Source organism: Anopheles arabiensis, chromosome 2 (genome assembly GCF_016920715.1).
Source record: "Anopheles arabiensis isolate DONGOLA chromosome 2, AaraD3, whole genome shotgun sequence".
Taxonomy (NCBI): Eukaryota; Metazoa; Arthropoda; class Insecta; order Diptera; family Culicidae; genus Anopheles; species Anopheles arabiensis.
The window spans coordinates 95580427-95596220 of record NC_053517.1 but is presented as its reverse complement, the minus strand read 5'-3'; the positions used below and the strand labels follow the sequence as shown (position 1 = coordinate 95596220).

The window sequence follows — 15794 nt, the reverse complement described above, 5'->3', positions numbered from 1 at the left end:
TCGATGGTGATTTTATGTTGGGCACCAAGTCAGCCGTACATATAAACAGAATGAAAGGGATAATGCAGCAACTTTTACAGTTTTAATATACATCCTTTTCATTCACATTATTAACCTCGCTTGACTTTCCGCAACAACAAATAAAAATTATACACAATAAGCGATGCAACATCTCTAACCATCTACTTATTAACGCTTCCGTAAATAAATACAAAACACCGTTGACGCTTATCATCTATCGGCATACTTACACACAGACATGGTAGAAAATCGCTTTGAAGCCTCGGGGCCGCTCGAGAAAATTGTAGACCCTGCTCTGCAGCCGCCTATAACGGGCATCACGCCGTGAGCCGCGATTATAGTTGAGCGGCTTCCCCAACAGTGACATTCGTGGTCGTGCAAGCCGGTCGGCCCTATTTTTGTCGGAGAGTTTGCACGCGCTGAAAATTGGTGGAAAAGAGAAAATGGTGGAAAGAAGTATGCTTAGTACAGTTTTTAAAATATTCAAACACATCATTTAGGGTGCTACGTTGACTACGCATGGCACGTGCTGCTTTTTTCGGCGAATTTAGTACATTGAGGCAAGGAAAGATAAATGAGTTCTGTGGCGTGGTATTTTAAATATAATCACGTTGCGTTGCTTGGCGTGAAGCGGCGCAAAGTTTTTGAAACATATTTTTTCTGCTGCTGAAAGAGTAGGAATGCATGCTCCAAACCCCGTAATGTTTGATTCCCCTGTGCACATGCTCGCACGGTAACATTCTTAGCGTGTCGAGCACTTGCAAGATTCTTCTCGCACTTTATTTATGACACTGATGGGCAGAGCAGTATATCATACCATAAAAAATGCTTCCAACCTTCTCTCATCCAACAATTATAAAATAGCTAGCCCAATCCCCGTGTCCCATTTTACCTTATCCAGCCCACCATCTTCACCAACCGAATTGCAACCGAACCCAAACACAGAAACTTTGCCCACCGCTTGATGTCCGAAACTTTTGCCGGCGTGCCGCAACGAACGAAATTGCTCGCCGTAATCTTGTTTGCAAAATGACACCGCGAAGACGCCGTAGCAGGCGTAGAAGACTCGCCCGTCTCGAAAAGCGTTGCGAAAATATGACCAAAGTTTTGCACCTCGTCTGCCGTAAGCCAGCCAGCTTCATTCCAGCTGACGCTCAGGAATGCATCCACGGTACAGTGATGATGATGATGGTGATGATGGGTTTCAGTATTGGTGGAATTTGCTTTCTTTTTGCGTGCGCTTTGCGGGCATAAATTTAAACATTGATGCAACTGATGCAAGACAACAAAGCGCGACTAGTAGCTAGCTAGTTGTGGAGTGACGCCGAGCAGACAAGCTTCCCATGCCTGCTGGCACCGCTTTCGCTTGAACGAATATTTTGCCTTCTCTACTAGCTAGAATGCCACCGGACTAATTATGCAAATATAGCAAGCATTATGCTCACCGACACACCGACGCACGGTGTCGGTCATCCTGCTGCCGCCAGCCACGATTCAAAGTCACGCCCAAGTACGCGAATGTACGCGCGCGGGTAACGCTGAGCGCAATGAATGAGCACACTCATAAACGGCTGGGTCGAATCCCTGGCTGGAATGTACCCGCGACACCAGTGCACCACAACTTCAAAAGTGTGTGAATGTTTGGAGGAATTTACGACCCAAAAAAAAACCGAGATATCTACCCGTAGGTTTTATGATCTGCTTAAAGTTATGAAAAAATAAAGACAGTGACATCCCGGAGAAACGTGCGAGAAGCATGAACGTACTTTTTCGTCTTCCACTAGTTTAGGTCATAAAGCCGACACACTGTGCACTAGCGGGTGATAAAACATTATGGTGTAAGAAAAAGACATTTGAATGGAAATGTGTGCTCGGGGTAAGGATTGAGAAATGTAAAGGAAAAGGAATGAGTTACTTTATCGATGTGTGAAAGTGAAAACTACAGCAACGCCATGGTACTTTTGCCACGCCATGGCATGCGCATGATGGCTCGTTCTCCCCCAAAATTGCTCGATTTAAGTCTAGACAAAGCTGGCTTTAATTCAAAAATATTTTCCCTACCAGTTTTTCTTCCTTTTAAATCCCCCGTGACCTTATTTCGAACCCTCCTAGATAAAAGATAAAGCGTTTCGTCGCTCATTTTACTCATCCTTGTTGTGCTTCGTTTGTTGCTGTACTGAAGCACTGAATAGACTGAAACGACTGCCAGGGGTTTAGTGCATTAAAAAAAGGCTTGAGCTTATCCAGCAGCCAGCAACATGTGTGCCAACCTCGGTACATAAACTTCAACGCCTGACGTTTATAGCAATTCCCGCTGCGTGCTCGGGAAGCTGTTTTTCGCCAAAGTTTTGCTCTACAAACATCATCAGTACACATGCACACACGGTCTCCATATCGTACAAGGTGTGAGTCTTTCTCTCTCTATGCCAAAACGAATGCAATCTGTTGTTTTTTCATACATTTTTCCCCATGTGTGTGTGTGTAGTTTTTGTGCAAACTTTTCCATTCATTCATCTCCATTGCAGAAGCTGCAGAATAAGCGAATGCAAATGTCGAGACATCGGTGCACAACACCCTGGCACCGGGTTATTGCCGACACGCACCAGGAGCAGGGAATCATATTTTTCCATCTCATGATACGCTTTGTCAATTCGATAATATGGTATTCATATTACCGACGGAAAACTTTGTGATGTGAATAGTAATAATAATAATAATAATAATAACTTCACTCAACTGTCAACATTGCGGTAAGGCCAGCAGTGCATATCCATTTGAAGTGAAAGTTGCGAAAAGGGTAAGTACCGAATAAATTGTTTGCCATGGTGAAGAATAGCCAACTAGCAAAAAGTTATGTTCGGCATTTCTTAACGTGTTTGTCGATGTTGCCAAATTGCATTTGACTGAAACATTTACACAGAAAAAATATATAATATAACTTAACTGACGAGCTTCTATGCTGGCTTGTAAAAATACCTCTATGATCTTGTATTTACTTTAATTCGAAATTGTATCTTGCAATAAAATCCATCATAGATTCATAGTCCATTTAAATGCTTTTTGTACTTACTTTCATGTAATTTGTCCATATACGATGACAATACAGGGTTTTCCAAAAGTTATCATAGCTGTGAGATACTCTATTGACTCATTTTTACATAAAATGAACTTAATGTAATGGGAATTGGACTCTATAGCATCATTGTTGAACAAATCTAATGGGATTTCTCAAGGAAGCTGTCCAAAATAAGTGCTATAGAGCTCAATTTCCATCATATGAAGTTCACTTCCCTTAAGAAAGAGTCAAAGGAGTGTCTCACAACTATGAAAACCCCTGGAAAACCCTATGACAGTAAACTCATGTTAGTTGCTAGAAAAATGTCATAAAATAGGACCTGATTTAATAGATACTATGTAACGTGTTTTCTCTTATCAAACCATATTATATTTCCATGCTCGCATAGTAAATATCTTGAGTAAATATTCAGCGTTATTTATGAAGTTTAACACAATTCAACTCAGTAAGAATCTTTCGCTGTTTTACAACTTGAGTTATAAACCAATAATAATCTTAGAAATGGTATCCTATAGCTTTTCAACGATGATTTCATGTTCGGTGAAGCTATCCAATATTCATTAATTTCATTATTTTCTAACGTTCAATCAATGTTGCCTGTTAAAGCGTTGTTCGATTCTTTCAGTTCTGATTTTGTAGGGGAATGGTATAATAATAATAATAATGATAGTAATAATAATAATACTTAAAAAAAATTACAAACAACTAGTTTTCATGGCTTTGTGCATTTTTTAACCAAATTTTGCCTATAAAACCAATAAAGCACCCATCACCTTCAAACTAGTGTTATCTTGTAAGTGGTTAAATCCATTTTCGTCGTTTGTCGAGCCAACAGTAACACAATGATCCCATCTGAAGCGTAAAATATGGCGGAAACATAAAAAAAAAAAAAATCGATACCAAACTTTCAACCCTGCACTGCTTCCAATGCGCACTACTCCGACAAAGGTGAAGAATAAACTGACAAAAATGTTAATATGTGATAAAAAGGCTACTTTACGAATGACATTCGCACCGAACACCACCGCAGTTACCGTGTGCTCCAACAAAGGGTGACAAGAAGGGACAATTTTCCCGGAGCCCTGTGCTCAATTACGTTCGTAGAGCATCAACTGGCACACGGGAAAAGGTGTACATCCGTGGCGACGTGTTTGAAGTCAGAAATTGAGCATCCAAATGCGCTGAGGCTTATAGACACGGAACCCAAAATGTCCATTTTTTTTTTCTTCAAACAGCGGATAAAATGGTACCGTTGCTTCATTTCTGCTTGTTTTTTGTTCAATATTGTGTGTGTGTGTGTGTGTTTGCGCTTTCCAGCCCATGTCTGTCTGCCTAAGTCCTTAAACCATTCCACACTTACCCGTGGGTTACAAAGCAAATGAAAACGACAAACAACATGTCCTTCTGCATCTCGACTCAATGGCGCTGGGAAGAAGAGTCCCTTACATCTCTTCCTTCCATCCTCCTCCCCCCTCCTTCCCCCCCGGCCCTTCGTTATGTTGTTGTTCTTTCTCTTTAAAAAAAACAGCAAAACACGAAGGGACAACGGCATTATATTTACTTTTCTAATGCTCTGATCCGTCCGTGCCATCACGAAAACGTAACGGGGCTGCTAGTTTTAACCAGCAACGGAGGCAACAACTAGCAGCAGCAGCAGCAGCAACAGCGTTAGCACCAAATGGCTGCAGGGTTCTGCTAAGGTTATTTTGTTGCTAACTAACTGAAAACAACAAATCCGGCTCCGGCGGGCTCGTACCGGATGCTCGTTCTCGCTGTTGCTGACGCCGGGAGAAAGGTGGAAGGTTAGCTCCGGGAGCGGGAACGAGTATGGAGCTGACGGACCCTGGAGGGTGGGATAACGTGCAACGAACGAGACTTTGATTGTTTCCACGATCTTCTCGGAAGCTCGGCTGTCCTCCAAGTGAAAGTTTCCTGCAGCTTCCATTTGCTCCGACGCCAGCCATTGCATAGAGGGAAACAAGGGGGCGTAAGGAAGCGGAAGCTTCACCTCAACCTCCAAACACGAACAGAAGAGGAAAAAAAAACAACCTTTGGTTGTATAGATAGGGCAGGAAAAACAGGAAACACGTTAGCTTATGTCGAAAGAATCCTTAACATTGTCCTGCTAAGCTGCCTTTGCGATGGGTTGGGGCGCCATCCACCGAACCCAGACAACATACGAATCCGCCCAAGTGTGACTAAATCGTATCTTTTGATCTCTTCTCGGGACCTCTCTCACACACACATACGTACAATGCCAATTCCGTCATGGAGGAAGATTAAAAGCAAGGATTAATGTGTTTATTTTCCAACCGCTCGGTGCAGGACTGTATCGAGCCTTCACAAAAACGAGTCTCTCTGGCCGTTCTTTCGCAGCAACAGAATACAAAAGTTGATTAAAAAACTCGAAAGGTGCTAAAGGGATGTTACATGGCAGTATGGTCCTGCCAAAAACAAACAGACAAAAAGAAGGACACAGTCTCCAGCAATTCCCTTTAAGCATCCAACGTTCTGCAGTAATCTGATCGGAGTAGATTGAAGGCTTGTGATGCTATTGGGCTTAATGAAAATCGACCTACTCTTCCTGTTCAGTGCATTTTACCTCCGTCACTCAAGACGTCGGCTTCAATGTCGGCGAAGCCATAATCAACAAGACAATCGAGTTTGGTGCGTAACCATTGCGCTATGATTTATCGCACAGCTCAATACCACCTGATCTATCGACGATAAATCAATCGCATTAGGCCGACGATGCCGACAAGCTCGTAAATATACAGAGCGCAGGGGAGCTGGCCGGTGGTGGAGGTGGTGGTGGTGGTCCGCTGCCGGTGGCAGTACTCCCCGGGCCTACCAGGTTTCGAATATCGTTTTCCGTAAAAGCAATCACATTATTTTGCGAACGAGTGTTTGGATCGTCGGTGCCCACACACGCACGCCCGCACGCACGTACGCACTTGTTGATTGGGTTGAATGAGGCGTAGGAAGGGAGAGAGATCTCTCTGGGAGCTTGCAGCATTGGAAAATCATTAAATGAAGAAATGAGATACAGGGCCAAACGGTAAGGAAACTCGTACAGTTGCTAGAAGAATTGTTGGTACACATCTCGTTTAACGATTGCAAAGGAAGTAACATCTCCAAAACAGAATTCGTTCAGTTTCCTTAGATATAGTATAAAATCAGCAAACCTTGAGCACAGAATGAATACATTAGTTCACTTTTCTCAATCAAAAATCGAAATTATCTTATCTACCTTCAATCAATCTGTATTGACTAATTGTAGTAGTAGAAAACTTATGAGAACTTATAAGCTATTTTCACAAGCGATTTTTGTAAGAATATTCAACTAGTTTTAATGGTTTTTTTGTTGCGTTTTGGTTAAAAAAATAGTAAAATGTCCTTTAATTAGTGAACAAATATCACTTTTATAAAATGATTTTTACATAATTCTATTCCGATCAGATGTACCTTTAACCATTTGCGCCACTGTGTAAACAATCTGCAATAATTTTGCACACAAGCAAGCGAGCAACACCTCCCACGTATTAACCACGACTAAAGATGAGCAGGCTCCAATCTTGCCTGTTTTCCGCCAACTTTGCTCGTGACTCTGACTTCAAGGCAGTGGAAAAGGAAAGCTGGTGTACGACATTTTCCAATCTCTTCAGGATATCGAATGGCATTACGAGTGCAAATTGGACTCTGCCCAAAATCGAATCAGGCCGAGGCCGTAGCTTGGCTGTGGGGATAGAAGCCCGTATGCCACAGGCTCCGTATTTCAGCACCGTAAGATGGTTGCGGGATCGGCTGTGTATGTTGCTGTGTATGTACGCCGATGCGAAGCAACAGGGTTCGTTCGCAACCCGACCCGTTGGCGTGCGGTCCGAGTCTGATCCGTGTGCGAATGAGACGCTGCAAACAGTCCCGGAAACTGTTAGTAAATTGAATTTTCGAGAAATCGTATCCCCACCAGATCCTTCCCGCTCACAGCACCCAAACATGTGTTATCCGTCAAGGAGCGTACAAAGGAGAGTGGAAAGAAAAAGTCAATCCGGAAACAGTACACAACTGCTCTAAAGCTTCGAGCGCAATGCCAACTTCCTCATGCTTCATGCGACGACTGTTGTCGCCGTTGACACACGACGTCGGCACACAAACCGGCACGAGATGAATTCGACTTTGACCCAGGGATGGCCGAGACAATGACAAATAAACACTATCCAATTGTGGCAATCGGTCGTGAGCAACAGGGCCCGCAGATTGCATGCACACTGCTTTTGTGTGTCGAAAACATTCGCATCGAGCTTCTATCCCGGGTACCCGGGTAGCCAGCGGGGTTTTGTGGGGCTTTTGTGTATGGCTATGTGGTGACAAATGAAAATTTATCGTGCTCAATAAAACGCGTCTCTGCGTCTGCCATCGTACGTACAACAGCATACACCAGTGAGCCGGAGGCCAATAGGCAATGGATCGAGCGTGTGCCGATTTTCGGTCCAGGACCTTCAAAGTCATTCGCCTAGCCTAGCGTTGGCTGTGTTTATGTGTGTGTGTGTACGTTTTTGATGACTTTGCGGAGAGCAAGGTTCGTTGCAACATCAGCACATAACGCTGCTTTGATGGTGGCGCGCTTGCTGAACGTTGGACCAAGCGAACCAGATTAGTTTCGTTAGTGATAACAGATTTGATTGGGTAACGACGCGTTCGACGCAGCAAATTGGTTGCGTTTGTAGTTTGTAGGCGCAAATTAAAACACGCTGCCCGGTCGATGCTTTATGTTGGAAATTGATTAATGTGCAGTAATTTATTTGAATTCAAATGCTCTGCAACACGGTACAATGTTCACAATTCAGAATTATGTTATTTGTTTTCAATTTGAGAAGTCTTTGTTGTTTGTTTTCAAAATGCGCTTCCAGTAAATGTGGTGGATACACAATTGAAGTCAGACATTATTCAATTTACACAATAGAAGAGGTTGTTTGTAATGAGGTGCACAAATAAATAAAATATCACATTTATATAAACACATGTTACATTATTTGTGTTTATAAATTATCTATTGTGAATATTGTCCTGGTACGGAGGATGGCTAGCTATATATCATAATTAAAAGGCTTTTCTTCTCCATGTTTTCAAACCATGGGTACGAGAAGTATGTTCCATTCGTTAATTAAACTTTTGAATTATTTGGAATAAAAGCCATTAATACAAAATATTAATACATCCATTAGAAGCCGGATAAGTAAGAAGAAGCTATGGAATACTAATTAACTTTATTTGGTATATATTGGGCCGATCTCGTGGTACAATCGTCAACTCGCACGTCTTAACAACATGTCCGTCAAGTGTTCAAGCCCCGAATGGACAGTGCCCCCTATATGTGTAGATCATATTAAACTTTGCACACATGTTTGGTAGACATACAACATTATCAAAAACTTATTAATTGTCAAATGTATCGACAATAATGTTATTTCTTGATGACAGATATCTTTTAATACTCAGTAGAAAGCTGTTGAGTCTTGCTTTAGTCACACTTGCCGAACACATTTAATTACCCCAGAAGAGTAGTTGTTTAATTGAAATATTATACGAAATAACAACAGAGCTTGATTTTAGGGAACGACGGTAACATTTCCAACCATAAAGTTATTGCAACCTATTTAGGTATCATTAAACAGTCACAATAACATTGAGTATAAGTTTGATTTTCCTCAATGCATACACAAAATGAACACTTCCAAGGATTAAACAATCCAAATTGCACCTGTTTTTGCTCGCTTTCTCTAGTACAACCATTACAGGTGAACATAATCATTTGCGTTAATCGATTCCGACCGATAACAAACCACACGAATGTCTCTTCGACACATATTTTGTAGCATACTTATCCTTCCGGAGCCGATTTCTTACACATCGTTAGCTCACATGTGTACATCAGCCCGCTGTGGCGTTGTGTCTAAACCAAAAGGATTTAATTCCACACCATATAATGTGCACACGCGTGTGTGTGTGTGAGTGTCTGTGGTTGGTTTAAACTGAATAACACGAACACAAAGCGCCATTAGCGAGAGCGAGAGAGTGAACTTTTGTGTGGGTTAGGTTAGCAAAAGTTATCCGTTCGATTTGCATGAGTACAAAGTAATTAGTGAAGTTGTTGCTCTGCCTGCGGGACGCATTCTAGAAGGTAGGCAGCAACCCTACACCTCCCATGCAGTTATGTCAGCTTGTTAGTAACGCGAGCAGTCTCGGCGACAATATTAACACCAGCGCACCAGCACTTGCACAATCGACAAAGCTTGCAACAAAAACCCGCGGTGCCGGGCAAAACGCTAGAACCAAACCTATGGTAATCTCGTCCATTATCCTCGTCCTCGTCGTCCTCCTCCTCGTCATCCTCCTCATCGATGTCCTGCTCCAACTCGTCCTCCTCCTCGTCCTCCTCTACCTCCTCCCCGTCGTACTCATTTCGCGAACCGCGCGAAACACGACGCCGCTGCAAACGGTACCTACCGTCCGTATCGATGCCGTAGTCATCGTCGTCCTCGTCACCGTAATCAGCCACGTACGACCGCAAATCCTCCCGGCTGTCCGGGAAGTACCCGGACCCGCACGATGCACCACTTGCCCGCCGTTCGCCCGCCCGGCTGTCGTAAATGGTAAGGAACGCGGCCGACCCGGTGGTCGGTTTCGTTTGCGCCGACCGGCTTAAACCTTTCGTGGTACCGTGCCGGCGCGCAGAATGGCGCCGCAAGGTATGCAATGCCAGTGCAGCATCCTCACCGGTGCCCCCCTTCAGCGCGGGCCGCTCCGGCTCGTCTATAACGATTTTAATTTGTGGAAAGTGTGGTTCCTGCCGGCTCCGGCGATGGTCATTACTGTTTTGATTGTGTTCATTACTGCAATTGCCACTTGCGGCACTGTCACGGCGGCGCTGCAGCACGCCGGCTGTCGTCGGTGGCGGGTCGCGATGGTGCATTCTGCCGCCGGCAAAGATCGTCCCACTGTCACTGACGGTCGATGTTTTACGTGACGCCATTGTTCCGGTTCAGTGGGCACTTTTCTATGCTCAGCTCACTTCACTCCGCAGCACAACAACAACAGCAAAAAAGTCACTTTATCCTTTGCCGTTTGTCTAGCCGCTGCTGCTGCTGCTGCTGCTCTTGCACCGTACAGAGGTATAGGTTGTCACTCCCTGGTCCCTGTATCAGGCAACTTTGTCTTTCACTTCCCAACCAAAGAAGCCCGCGCTGACGACTGACTTTAAACGACACTATTAAATGGTGGCTATTTATCAAGATGCATGAAACGTGGGATGCTGTAACGGGACACCGACCGACCGACCCATTTTCCCAAACCATTAGCGCGCACCCAGGCAAATGCCATTCAGAAAAATGCATACATCTTACCACTAGGAGTTGGGGACACTCAGTACACTCCCCGCTCCTCTTTGCTTCGGGATTTTAATCTCCGGGCGATAAAAAAAAACCTTTTTCTCCGAGACCGTTGGCAGCGGAAGAAAATGTTTCACTTAGAAACGCCCGGCATCCAGTTCATTACCGGCGCTCGGGCTTCACGATTAACATCGCACACAAAGTGAGAGATACTTTAGATTATTTTTACATCCCCGCGGTAATAGAAAATACTTTACGTGACTTGAAGCTTCACAAAAAAAAAAACACAACGAAGGCAAGGGAGACGAAGTTTTTGTATCCACACCGGGCCTGGACTGGCTGAATGAATGGACGAGGTCATGAGCATGGGAAACCAACCGATGCGCGATGATGCTTTTCTTCCCATTTAGCGCTAACATAAAGGCTGGTTCAGGAAACCCATTTTCGTCGGGAGGAAACGTGTAGAATGGCCCGTTAAGTCACGGGTAACACGAGCACGCTGCTGCTGCTATCATCTTCTTGGGCATTGAAAAATGCTCTCGTCTTTAAGATGCCTTTGCTCACGTCTTTTTTGTGTTATCGCCGTTAAATTGTGTTAATGTTTGCAATTAAAGTGCATTAAACGTGAGTGTCTCGTTTACTGTCAAGCGTTTACGGGATTCGAGCACGCGAAAGGCATTCTATTTAACATACTATCATACTTAGAAGATCCAAGGAGTGAATTCTGGTGTATGTTTTGTTAAGAATGTACGTTCAAATTATTACAATGCATCAGTGTAAAAACTTAATGATGACATGAAACGTTCCGGGGCCTCATTATACCAGGCTTAAAATAATATCCCTGCAATGAGTACCCTGAAGGTATTTTAATAACCTCAGTGATTGGAGGCAGCAAGGAAGTAAAAATTAGGGTTTTATTTATCTGCACCACAAACGCAAAGAGAACAAATCTGAATATAATGTTTAATGTATTAATCGATAGGTAATTAGATCACCTATCTATTAGATAAAATAGATTTTCCTTGGAATTGACCTACTTCAGTAAATTTTATCGCTCCACGGTCAATGGCGTGAGTTTATCGAGAAATCTCAATATGTGTCATTAAGCGAGTTTGATTTGCTAGGAAATATTAAAATTATTCAATTTAGAAATATTGATAAATGTTTTAATTATTTTTAGTTCCAAAACATCATTTTAAAGTGTTTTCCAGGAGTTCTCATAGCTGTGGGACACTTTATTTACTCTTTTCTACGTGAAACGAACTTAATGTAAAGGAATTGAACTCTATAACACCCTTGTTGGACAAATCCAATAGGAATTTCCAAATAGCCTGCCCGGAAAGGGTGCCATAGAGTCCAATTTCCAACATATAAAGTTCACTTCCTATAAGAGAGAGTGAAGGAAGTGTCCCAAAACTATGAGAACCCCTGGAAAACCCTGTACTTTGTGGCCTACTGTAATCATTATAAGAACCCAAGATTAGTGAACTTGCGTCGTTGGTTACGTATTTTCTGAAAATTTTGTTGAAAACCTGCCCGATGTTATGTCGAGGAATCCAACTACTGATACTGTGCAGGGATACAACAACACATTTTTTACATCATTGTCTGCAAACAGTTGATAGAACAGACTAAGTCTGACCAAATTGAACCAATGAAATTACACAATTCCAAAAAAGTTTTGAAGTATTCGACGAGTTCGACTTTCCCTGCATTGTAGAACCTTTGGTGGAATTTTTTATTACAAAATCCAAATCATCCTTATTTTTCTTATAAAACATCTAAACTTTCCAAAATTCCTATTACCAAAAACCTCATTACAGTTTGAAACAAACAAAAAACACACAATAATGTACAATCAACCCAACCTTGAGCACAAACATACAAACGAGACCCACAAACATATCGTTCCTTCTTAATCACAGTCTAAAACAAACGCCCTCCCACCCCCCTTATCCTTCCAGTTTCCCACCGAAAACGATTTCAAATTTGCTCAACCATATTGACAGTGTCAAGATTTATTCATTCTCAGCACACTAAACGACTACCACCTACCCAGACCACCACCCCATCACCACCGTCATGACCGGGCGCTGTTACTAAATAACCTACTCATTGCAATTTTTCACCTCGCCACATTCATCCAAACATTGGGCCCGATTGCTGCGCTTAAATCACCCATCTCCCCCACCCTCCCACTCAGGACGCGACTGATTCCTCAAACACCTGTTTCTACCTGTTTCGGCAGGAGCAACCCCTCAGGTATGGGTGGCTTAATGGATAGAGCAGAGAAGCTAAACCCTGCCGTGTAACGAATCCAAACCCGGGCGTAGCAACTCATTAATCTTACGCACCAGATGCCTCCCTTACTCCCCGGTTCGAAAACGTTTTACCTTTTCTGCTGCTGCTGCTGCTGCTAGGCGAAGATGAGTCTACTTTCCAAGATAAACAAACGTGAAAATACACAGACACAGATGCACGGCGCAAATCGGTGCGCCAACACCACTTGCCGTACGCGGCGCGTATCGGCGCGTTTCCATGGGCAAATGGTTTCCATCAGTGCGGCCACTTGAAGGTGTTACACACTGTCCTATCTTTGGCCAGTTACAAACAACAAGTCGAAGATGTTCGCATACATGCACAGCAAAAAAGTACCCATGGTACCAACCGGACCAGCCTAATGTGCGTTTATCTTCGGCTTGGCGTACTCGGCGAAAATCGGCGTAAAACCGGGCGAGAAAGAATCGTTAAAAATAAATCCATCACTCCGGCCAGAACCCAGTTCTCCCGGCCCACAGTGGAGAGCTACCAGGGCTGCCCCGGGTGGGAACAAATGTTCCTTTCATTAACTCTTGCAAACTGAACTGAGAGCTGGGGGGAGGGGGCACAAGCTGGCAACGGCGAACACGCGCTCATCAACCGCGGTGCTTCACGATGCGGCATCATCAACAACTCACTAGCATAACGATTATGATGGTAAACGATGTGATTTGATGAGCTCCACGTCGAATCGTCGTAGAATGTAGCAGTGTGCAGCAGCAGCAGTAGTTTCCGTGGCAAAGGTAAGAACAAGGCGAACGAAAATGTTGATGGGCACACAGTTCGGTGTTGCTACAGTTGAGTTTTGTTTCGGGCGTTTTTTTTGTGTGTGGCCTGTCGTAGCAATAGAAAAAAAAAACTAAAGCAACCATCTCAACGAAATCCACCAAGACAGCTGGCACACAAACACACGCACACAACGGTGATGGGACGTCTGGTGTTGTGGAAAGATTTGCTCGTTAATTGCTCGTTATCTCGTTTCCCGGGCAATACATCCAGCTGACGCGGACGAGCTGCTGTACTGGGGGGTGGGATTTCGAGACTCCGAACTTTGCGTTTCCGCTTTTCAACCGCCCATCAGCAGCAGCAGCACTGGCAAGCGTAGTCATATCGTCCGCAAAAAGGCACGCGAAAAACAATTGCACGCGCTCTCGAGGGAAAGTTTCATCTTTCAGCAGCATGTGACTCATGGCAGCTTAGCTATTTGTTAGCAGCCCGCTTTTTACTCCGATGCCGCTGGTGTGTGCGCCGCTGGGAGCGTTCCTTCCTTATGCTGATCTCTGTTCGGAAGGTGGAACGTATTTATTTTCAGTTGATGAAATAAATCCGTCGCATTAGGTTCGCATGGACCACCACGTGCACACGCGGCTGTGGCTGCAGAAAAAGCAAACAGCACAAGTATCTCTAAATCCATGTGGGGAGAACAGGAAAAACGACTTCCGGTTTGGATTCTGTTTACCTTCGCCATTTCCTGCACTTACGCCACGGGAGACGACAGAATCAAGGAAAAGACGGGAGGAAAATGTTTGCAGACAAAACGAGAAGAAACATCTTAAAAGGTAGATGAAACTTGAAACCATTAAAATTTAAAAATTCTTCCCAAACCCATTAAGGCATTCAGTGTACTTTGCGTTGCAGGGTCGCTTATTTCTATGTCACTACTTAGCCATTTATGACCAAATGACGTAGTTTAGGGTTTTTTAATATGTTATTTTAAAATACGATTACTTTAAGAAGAGATGTTGGCGTGTAAAAGTAAATTAAAAAATAACATGTTACGAATAGAGTTGGTCAACTTATGACAGAAATTATTCCATTCCATTCTCAATCACACACCCAACTTCAGACATTCTATTTGGAGGTTTTCAGCACATAAAAAGCAAGTTATTTGATGTTTGCTTCCACAGGTTCCGCATCAATTTTTTTGTCAACTAAAGCTAATCAATCATTTTAAGGGTAATATGATGTGGTCTCAAGTTTCACAGTTTATAGTTAATGACAAGTATCGCGAGTTAAAGAAAGTCACCATTTCATGTGGGTAAGTATGCTAAGAATTGTAGGATATTACTGGCTTTATCATACCGATTTTTGCATTACTTTATGCTCTTTAATGATCATTTTAATTGGAAAAATTTGAGCAAATTCAAGAAATAATTCGGTCATGGGAAAAAAGCTACAAAGCAGGTTTCTGTCTCTTAAAACTGGAGTGAAAATCATCAAACATTTCAAACTTAAATGTTCCACTTTTGGAGCTGTTAGCGCGCTTCTATTTTCCTTTCCACTTTTCTCCAAACAAACACAGACACAGTTCCTACAAAGCTTGGAAAAAATAATCAATTTAAAAACAACAACTCCTCCCTACCCGAACACTCCCCGTTCCTCACAGTAAAAGGTCGCGAAGGATGGAAATACAAAACCGACAAAATCAAACAATCACAACGTCTGTCTTTACTTCACACCTTCACATCCCACAACGCCATGAGATTGAGGAGCAGAAGTTGCGGAGCGGACGGGAAAAAGAAATATTATCGTTACCAATTGTACACGCATCAGCCCCATCGGCCACCCACCGTCAATTGCTCCAAATCGTCCAATTGGCTCCAACCCGACCACCCTTTTTCTTTTCGCGCGCCACACCGCAAATCTGGCTTTCGCGCACGTGGCGAGGATTACGGCCATTCTGGCTAATTATGGCACATTCCTTCCAGCATTTGTCAGCTGTCTGTCAGGGAGAGCCGAGCCGAGTTGATTTGATGAGCGCAATTATTTGGCCCTCCCTGTGCGCGCTTTTTTGGCGCGTATAATTTCGGACACAGCGTTTCGCTCATCACATTATTGGCGTTGTCGGGCATAGTTTGCAGGAAAGGGAAGGGAAATTAGCAGCGGGCGCAATATGACCGGCTGTCATGAAATTTTAAATACTTGTTCGCCCCTTCGGTGGGGCGACCCAGGTTCGCTCCTTGAGCGCGAGTTGTGTACGAGTCGTTTCG

General features: G+C 43.6%; 1 protein-coding gene across 3 annotated transcripts in view; it reads right to left on the bottom strand.

Annotated features, from left to right (window-relative positions):
- LOC120894057 (potassium voltage-gated channel subfamily KQT member 1) overlaps positions 1-15794 on the bottom strand; it is a 242049-nt gene that overhangs the window by 99500 nt on the left and 126755 nt on the right. For all 3 annotated transcript variants that reach the window (XM_040296406.1, XM_040296407.1, XM_040296408.1), the window contains one exon: positions 252-440. In XM_040296406.1, coding sequence (XP_040152340.1) covers positions 252-440 — 189 coding nt within the window. The remainder of the gene's footprint in view (positions 1-251; positions 441-15794) is intronic.